Source organism: Cynara cardunculus (genome assembly GCF_001531365.2).
Source record: "Cynara cardunculus var. scolymus isolate 2C chromosome LG 2, CcrdV1, whole genome shotgun sequence".
Classification (NCBI taxonomy): Eukaryota; Viridiplantae; Streptophyta; class Magnoliopsida; order Asterales; family Asteraceae; genus Cynara; species Cynara cardunculus.
In genome coordinates this window covers 65,068,024-65,077,202 of record NC_037529.1, presented here as the reverse complement: position 1 = coordinate 65,077,202, position 9,179 = coordinate 65,068,024, and the positions used below count along the sequence as shown (strand labels likewise).

Here is a 9,179-nt window from a genome sequence, read left to right as displayed (position 1 = left end):
ACTTGCATTAGTGAGTGGGCCCAACAAGGACTATGAATCTTATCTAATAAGAGACATAACAAAGACCAATAATCTTACTAGGTAAGTGACTACGAAGACTCTTACCTAGTAAACGGTCACCGGGTAGAAGACGCTTACCAACAATTCATTTTAATGGTTGAGAATATTCCCCAATAAGTTAAGTGAAGGTGGCAACTATTGTCAGTAAGCGCTTAACTGCCCCTCACATTTTAAAAACATAATAGAAGCGTGTAAAGAGCAATAGGATACCATAACTATTAGGACCTATTCATTCTTTGTGCAAACTTAAACAATCAAATATTCAAACCCCACGCATTCTAAACAAAAAAGTTGAAAGCATAAGGATTGAGAAGAGTTTGAAATCCCCTTTTTGCTTTCCAGTTTTATCTACGTATGCAATATATGAGCTCTGAATTAAATCCATGGCTTCCTTCATTCATAGCATGTGTTGGCCCAAAATCAACATAGCTTCACATGTGAAGCTTCTTCATATAGTCCACTTTCTTCTTCGTTTTCATATGAACATATTGTCTTGAATTGATCAAAACCGAGCTCTTCTTGTTCTCGAGATTCAAGTATTAAAAGATCACTCTGTATACAATAAATACACTTATTGCTAAATCTTTCAAAGCAACAAATCATAAATTTACAAGTGAAAGTGAACAACTCCATTGTTGATTGAAGAAATATCTTTAAAACCATTGTCATTTATTTAGCTATGCTCAATATCGCTTCATATGTGAAGCATAACATGATACAATATAGCTTCACATGTGAAGCATCAAACCCATAATTAGTGATGTTTTTAAGTCTATTTATCTGACAATCAACAATCATCATAGAACATCGATGATGCTGATAAGATTAAACTACAAGGTTTGTGTATTTTGTTGTGGATATTTTTAAACTGAACAAAGCCAAATACACTAGATTAATCTTCTTGTTTACCTACCAGAAAAGATTGGTTCTTCAGGAGCAATATCATTACTGAAAAGGACCTACGTAGGTAGCTCCCCGGCTAGATGTGTAAACAAAACATTAAACGTTGGCGGACACAAAGAAACATGCTTATGGCCGTTTACCAAATGCGTATTGGGTAAGCGCTTAATGCCAAGAGAAAATACCCTTGCTTACCTTATCCTATAACATTCTCCGCCATCAAAATAGATTGTTGGTAAGTGCCTTAAACCCAGTAAGCACTTACCGGGTAAGAGCCTTTTACTCCACTTACCGGGTAAGACTTGCAGTCGTTGTTATGCCTCTAATTAGGTAAGATTCTTAGTCCTTGTCATGCTCAATTGGTAAGGTAAGTGATATCGGTAAGCGCTTACCCAGTAAGCATTTAGTAAACGGCTCTTTAGCCGCTCCCTAGAGCCCCCTCATACATTCCGATCAATGCCTCCCTCTGTGTTTCTCTCTCCTCAAATCCTTTGCAAGTATGTATGTATGTATGTATTCTCAATGAAACTCCCTTGCATCAGGTGTGTGTAATTGTGTATTTCCCCTAGATTTGAGCTGATAATCCTACTCCCCTCTTTCTGTATTTGAGAATTCTTGCCACAAATGAGAATCCGAATTTCATCCCTAGTCTACGATCCAGCCGTAAACCCAAAACTCATGTGAAAGCTTATCTTTTTCTAGATTTCATATGGAAGAAGATTAGGTTTTGGATAAATATACGGGACCAAAATGATGGGAGTCGGGAGAAGGGCCTATCGAGGATTCAAGCATTAAAACCTGCAAAACTTGGGTTCTACACCATCCATTTTTTATACATAAATAAATAAATGTCAATATATCTATCAATAATTAGAAAATAGTAAGAGGAAGAAAATACAAATAGCACACATACTTTTTCATCTGTCATCTTTTAGGTCTTCAAACGTTGTAAGGTATTTCTCTATTTGGATGTGCACCTAGCAAGAACAAAAGTTGTTAAAAAATTGTGTAAAACGAAATAGGTCAGAAAAATCATACTTATAATCATCATCCCAAAACCAATTGTTCGCACGAACTAATCCTTTTAATGTATGAGGATGAAGCCGATTACGATAAAGAGTCATAGGTCTTCCACTGGTACTAACAATACACACTCAAAAGCAACTTAGACACATGTATAGCCAAAGTATCTCCAATAACTTGCAAAAGAATATGCAGGTTCAGCTTCTCGACGTGGGTAGGGTATCTCCAATACCTGTAATATATCATATGCTAGGTAGGGCAGGGCGGGGGTGAGACAGGCTCGGTTTAGAGGACCGAAGGAACTACCTAGGTTTCTCATGATTTAAAAGAACAAGTTAATGAAAGTTAACCCATATGTTGTGAATCTCTAAGGAGGTGTTTGTTTTGATGGGAAGGTATTGGAGGATTTGGATTTTGGGTGGATTTTGAAGGACTTGGAATCTTTGGTGTGTTTGGTTTGTAGGATTTGGAATGGAATTAAATTTCATTCGGTATAAATAATTTGTAAAAACAAATTATAAATAATTATAAAAATAATTAATTTACCTTTTTATTAGTTAATTAGTAGAAAATAAATGTTTTTTTAACATATTTTAAAACATTATTATATACAAATCCTATATATCCCGTGAAATCCCGATCACCCTGTAGGATTTCAAAAACCTATGTTTGCGGGATTTCAAATCCAGGAAATCCTTCGAACCAACCATGGGATAGGAATGGAATTCAGTTCCAAATCCAAATGAATCCTACAAACCAATCGGGACCTAAGTTATGCAAATTATCTACCAGTAAGAAGCCCGTTTGAGAATTACCTGAACTTCTTTCTTGAGTTCACAGAGGAGAAACACACGACATTATCTGTATTCACATCTTCTGCTTTGTTTTTTCTCTCTTCCACACAATTACAGTGCCACCAAAATCAGAGGATGCCAACAAGTTCTCACCATGATTCCATGCAACTGCAATGACTGGGTATCCATGCCCCTGCAATCGTGATGAACAAAACAAAATAGATTACCTAAGATATCCACTGAAGAAATCAGTTACTATAAAGAAAATAATCATTTTCAGGATCTAATATTAACAAAAGTTTGCTGACTTGGAATAGAGACAGAGAAAGACTTGTGAACTCAAGTCAATACCAACAATTTGTTCATAATGAAGATAATAGACAAATAGATTAACTTGGAATCTTCCTGAAACAAAAGGTTGAAATTTTATGGGATGAAAGGAATATTTGAGCTCCTTTTAGATTTTGAAATAACACACTTTTTCTTTGGGAGGGAGGGGGTAACAAAGAAGGAACAAACCTGTAGCTTGTTCACGCATGTGTTCTTCAGACGAGTTAAGTCATAAAAATAGACTGTTGCATCCTCGCTTCCAATGACTTCACAATCAACATAAACTCTTGTATTATTAAACCATCACATATGTGTTCTGAAGTCAGCATGCATGCACTCTCCCTCTCTGTCTCACACGTCCACATTTCTAGTTTAGTTTGTCCCGAAATAAGTGTCCACTTTCAAAAGTAAATATCTACTTTCCAACTCTACCCTTAATTATGAGATGGAGAAATTCATTAGTCCCTTTCTTATGGAGGTTGCAATTGTCATTTAGTTAATTAGAAAGTGTAGTTACACATTTCTAAAACTGTGTGCCTTATTTATCATGGACATATATTTCGGGGTGGAGGGAGTAAGATAAGAAAGGGAGTCCTTTTGAAATTGCATTAGAGTAATCTAAAGTTAACAGTCACAGAACTTGCCATGAGTAATTTGACATCTGTCCCACATTGGTTATGATATGAATTGTGAGTTCATGTCCTTAGGTAGTGGTTCACTAATAACTTTCATCATGGTTTCAAATTGATTTTGATGCAATTGGACAAGCTTGCCTCTTTGAGTTTGGGGTATTACAAGCAAGCTAATGAAAAGATAAGTGAGAAATGCTACATCTTAGTCCTATTGTCCACTCAGCTAAAATGGGAAGCATGATGCAATTTTGAGTAAGCTTACGAAGCAGTCTAAATCGATGAAATATATAGTGAGTTATGGATATAAACCTATATATTCTCCTTTTTCAAGGGAAAGCAAAGGACAAAAAGAAGCACGGATACTGTGAAGTCGTGGAGCCAACTGGAGGGAGCAGCGAAGAGTCAGATAACCTTGCATCTCCAACGAAACACTGCGAGAACCAAAAATACCAACTTCTAGTCAGCAATTTGGATTTTAAAATTTTATCAACTCAATTCAAATAGATACCTGAAGAAAGACAAACTTCCATCTCGAGTAAGAGAAAGCAACACAGGACCTTGTGTCAGCAGAGAAAATGATCTATACTGGATGGTTGTGAATTCAGATTTATGCTTGCTGCTAGTTCTAGTACGATGAGACCGAGACAAGGTACCTTGATGAGAGTTTACTTTAACTGTGTATATAGAACCCTGAAGAATCAAAGGAAATTTTTGGTGTGGGGTGTTAAATTAATGAGAGTTATCAAGATAAAGTTGACAACATGACTTTGAAAAAGGCTCACCTGTGTATCTCCACAGAAAATAAACTGGCCAGTATGGTCATAATCAAGGGCGGTAATCTCACTGTCAACCACTATCTTACTTATTAATCTTCCCGTACTAAAATTGAATACCTGAGATGGGACATACATAAAGCCTGTGAGATGGAGAGACTGCAGGAAATGGAGACTTCAAAATCTACCAAGTGACATAGTATATGATGACAGTGAATTCCAGAAAGGAATTGCTGGAAAACAAAGAAAAAGTTGAATTCTGCATTGCAAGTACGAGAAACTAAATTTTTATAACACTGTAATATCTCATTTCTGATACACAAAGTGATAGTAGCAGCATATTCCATGAACCAACACCTGACTAATGAGTGTTGTTCCTTCAAATATCATCTTGAGCATGGAGTCAGTTAAAGTGGCAGATTATAAATCCAAAGAAAGTCTTGGGCCTCTCCGTTATTACCAACTTCAACAGCTAGAAAACAGTACAAAGAAGAAATGGTTTACAATGGTTGAATGTAATGTGGGCCGATGTGTTTTATATGGACCCTGATCCAACACAGTGAATGATGCGTGTGTGCTTGATTACTATTCCCTCACCAGCTGAAGAAGTACGAGTGGAGGTCAACGCACATGGAACAACTCCTGTTTATTCCACTTTGGTTATATAGACATCAGTTAAGAGCTTGGATATGATCATGCAATTTCATTGAGAAACCCCACAAAAACAAAGACAGCAAAAGATGGGCATTAATTACCGAGGCTTCTCTGTTTGCGTTGCCGACTGAAAGAAAGTTATTATTCACCTGCAATTAGTTAAGAAGAAGAGTATTAGTGTATGGCCAACTATATATTTCTTTAACATCTTGAGCTGATTATACCACCTATCCATGTTCCTAAGATGAGCACCAAATAACACTTTCTGAATGAAAATATTGAAGTGTACCATGTACCAAAAATCCAATGATACATACTAGAGGTAAAAGACAGATATTAAATTAGAGTATAATAGGCAATAGGAGAAGCAATTTCTAAGAAGAACTTAGGAACCCAAAAGAGAGAAGAAAGACGATATAATGCATAAATAAAGAAGTTCAAAATTTTGCAAATTTACTGAAACTGTTATATATAGATGGCCATGTTTATTATATTCCTATAGAAGAAAGTCTAAAATAAACAGATACAATATAACAATAATTAGATTTAAGTAATAAAATGTTCATGTGCACTTACAGGATGAAATCGAATACAAAGCTGGGAAGCAACCCCATATATTACTCGAATGCAAAGGCCCTTTGGGATATCCCATACCCTCACAGTTTTATCCAATGAAGATGATGCAATGTACTGGTTGTTTAACGTGAAGTCAAAATCTGAAAAAAGGAGTTACACAAATATAGAAGACATCAAGACATTATTAAATTCCTATTTCAATTACTGTATTATCTTTTTATATAGACATGAATCCACTCTTAACGAGTGTGCATTCATATTAGACAGAAATGTGCTCATGCATTTATGAGCGTGCAAGCGTACAGGAGTTCTTGAATTTATTCCTAGGTCATAAAGTATTATTGCATCTATCCCATAATAACACACCTCCAAAAGCAAGTACTTTTCTAGAGCTCAAACATACTTAAGACATAATCAGCCTGATCTTTCCAATAATGCCTATTCTTATTGGATTTTTTGCATTTCTGAGCTTCATTAAAAGTATAATACAGTGATGTGCTCCAGCTAAATGTGTACTTTTCCATCTTGAACTTCATACAATGACACAAACGTATAGTGCCAGAAAATCTTTATGTTTTCATAAGTCTTGTCCTAATTTTTTTCTATGTCAAAGTCTCAACAACATAGCATTCTATTATTAAATTATCCACCCATGAGGGTCATTATTCCCTTCCAGTTTTCATGATTCTCTATTGACAAGGACCAACTGTAGCTCTATATAGAGACATGTAGAAATGAACTAAAAAATCAAGGTAGTGGTTGACCACTTCCAAAATCATGTGTGTTATTAATAAGCTAGTAAGGGGTTGTCCTATTACAGGATTTTTGCAGGCATCAGGAGAAAGAATGATCATCCTAATAAAAGAAAAAATAATTATAATTAAGAACCCAATCGACACAAATGGATCACAAGGACATTTTGGCAATAGAGAAAAGTAACCATAAAATGCATCAAGAAACATTAAAGGTTAGACTAAAGAGCCAGTACCAGCTGATCCAACCTGTAACATCTTTTGAGTGCCCAGTCAATTTCTTCATGACGGAAGGTGGTTCTGAGACGGTGCAAACTGTTAATGTTCCATCTGTTGCTCCATAGGCAAGTATATCAGAACTCATATGCCCAAACTTTATAACAGTAACTGCACATAAAACTAAAACACTCACTCCAGGAAAGAGAAGTAATCACATATCAAATGACCAGCAAAAATTCATCTCAAAAGTTACCCATGGCTTTGCACTCATCAAAGATGCAATGCATTCCTACAAAAGAATATGCAGGTTCAGCTTTTCGACGTGGGTATTCAAAATCACTTGAATTTGCACCAAAACTAACAGTACGACTCAGTGTTTGGCTCTCTCGCAGGTCCTGTAAAAATATTAACAAGATCATATAAAAGACATCAAGACTTATTATCCCAATCCACTATACCATTATGCTGAAAAAAGAGTAAAACATACCTTGCTACCATTCAAGCTTTCCATCTCAAGCGCAAGGGAGAGTTGACTTGGAGAATGTATCCATCGCCCACTAATGAATGAACCAGTAAATTAGCCTGGTATCAGAATTATATGAACCTAAAATTGCAAATAACATCCTACCAATCATTACAAAGTCATGGTAATCTACTTCAAGGTCTAATTATTTCAAATAATACTCTACCAATCACGGCAATTTCATGATAATTTACTTGCAACTTTTCAAACCATAGTCTAACTAGTGAGAAAACGAACAGCGATACTGAACAACTGCATTATGCTCTTCAATGCATAGGCGCAGTGATGCAAGTTAGCAGTTCCTTTTGGTGGACAAGTAAGTTTTACTTCTACATAGTGCATAGAATTATCAAATAAATCCAAGAGAACAATCAAAGAAGGAAACAGTAGCATGTAAAAAGTTCAGCTACCTGGCTCCAGGGGTGCTACCGCGACTCGGTATTTGCGAATTTATCCAATTATCTGGCCTGTTGATGAAATTACGATAAGCCACATAGCCTTTTCCATTGCATCTCCAGTCCTACACACAACAGATGCCACAGCTATATTCATTGTTCGTCAAACAAAGCAGCATAGTTGCTGTTTTCACCCTTCGTCAAATTGCGGAGTATCTACATTCTCCGGTCAGGTTTGATATTTGTTGTTACAAATTTCCTTTAATCGAAAAAGTGACTAACAGAGTACCTTCCGCCGAAGAACACCTGATTCAGCCTTGCCAAACAGAAGAAGACGACGAATACCGACGTAATTAGGATCGGAGTTGGCGGGACAGGGCTGAAGCATACAGCTGAAGGTTTCTGGATCCTCAGTAACATTCTTTTTTATTCTCTGCTTTTTCTCATCATCACCAACTTCAGACGAACATTTCTCGATCGTCTGATCCGCCATCTCTACGATACTTCCGAATAATCCTTCATCACACTTCAAAATTCAGCTCTTCTACACAAAATCGATTCACGAATCGAGGGTTTTTGAGATCGGTTATTTTTAAAATCACTCTTTCCAATTGGTTACAACGCGAAGTACACCTAAACTCGGAGTTCTTCAGAGAGCAAACAAATCAAGATTTGAATGAGTTTGAAAACGGTGTTGACAAACGACCCATGTGCGATTTTCGTTCATCGACCTTCGGACTTCGGTGACTATCGTATAATTAGAGTTTCTCCCCTTTACGTTAAACACAATGACATTTTGGTCCCTATGGTTTGTTGAATATTTTCATTTTGGTCCCTGTGATTTTGAAATTACGATTTTCATCTCCATAGTTTATAACAATTACTGTTTTTGTTTTTATGATTAAAACTTTATTGCTTTTTTGTTCTTGTGGTTTACAATTTATTTATGTATTAAGGGCTGTTTGGCAGTTGCTGAATGGTTTAGTGCAGAATAATTAAGTGATCATAATGATTAAGAGACTTTTATGATATAATGAAAAATGAAATATAATTATTTGGTAATTGTTTACAATGAAATTAGGGTTCTGAATGGTTAGAAATTCTTTGGTATTTGGCTGAATTGACTGAATGGTTAGGCCAGTTTGTTCACTAACCATTTCAGCTTATTTATCGAGTTTGTGGCTTAATCGGTTAGTCATCTAGGGTTGGTTTATTCCATTTAATCATATATTAAAACAGTAGATCAAAAAGGTTGTTCGAGAAAAATACAAAAAATTGTCAATACTTATATTTATTATGCTATTTCAGTTAGATCTATGACTATGAGGTTGTTTTGGTAGGTTTTTATCAAGTCATGTATGTTAAAGTTGTTTATGTTGATTAATTTGTACGTATAGATTGGAAAGGTTTTTGTTTGAGATGATTTTTTTCATAAATGGAAGAAAACGTATACTTAATTGGAAGGCGTAAGTTTGAAAAAAAAAACTTGGTTTTCTGCATCTCCTATAAATTTACTGAATAAGTTAATTTCTATATCATTAAATCACT

At 35.6% G+C, this 9,179-nt stretch overlaps 1 protein-coding gene across 3 annotated transcripts; it reads right to left on the bottom strand.

The window, feature by feature from the left end:
- Positions 1 to 538: 538 nt before the first annotated feature.
- Positions 539 to 8,303, bottom strand: LOC112505518 (WD repeat-containing protein 13-like). Of its 3 annotated transcripts, none has more exons than XM_025109423.1 (14): positions 7,921 to 8,302; positions 7,647 to 7,756; positions 7,201 to 7,270; positions 6,967 to 7,108; positions 6,744 to 6,881; positions 5,743 to 5,882; positions 5,268 to 5,315; positions 4,522 to 4,632; positions 4,248 to 4,429; positions 4,049 to 4,170; positions 3,297 to 3,373; positions 2,799 to 2,970; positions 1,874 to 1,937; positions 539 to 612 (listed from the first exon to the last, which is right to left on the bottom strand). In XM_025109423.1, exons 1-12 carry the CDS (start codon positions 8,122 to 8,124, stop codon positions 2,851 to 2,853), a joined length of 1,464 nt encoding a protein of 487 aa, XP_024965191.1. In that variant the 5' UTR covers positions 8,125 to 8,302; the 3' UTR covers positions 539 to 612; positions 1,874 to 1,937; positions 2,799 to 2,850. The 3 variants fall into 3 exon arrangements, with proteins under 3 accessions (XP_024965191.1, XP_024965195.1, XP_024965185.1); XM_025109427.1 differs by lacking the exon at positions 539 to 612 and having other exon boundaries at positions 1,765 to 1,937; positions 4,248 to 4,269; positions 4,393 to 4,429; positions 7,921 to 8,303; XM_025109417.1 differs by lacking the exon at positions 539 to 612 and having other exon boundaries at positions 1,765 to 1,937; positions 7,921 to 8,301.
- Positions 8,304 to 9,179: the final 876 nt, after the last annotated feature.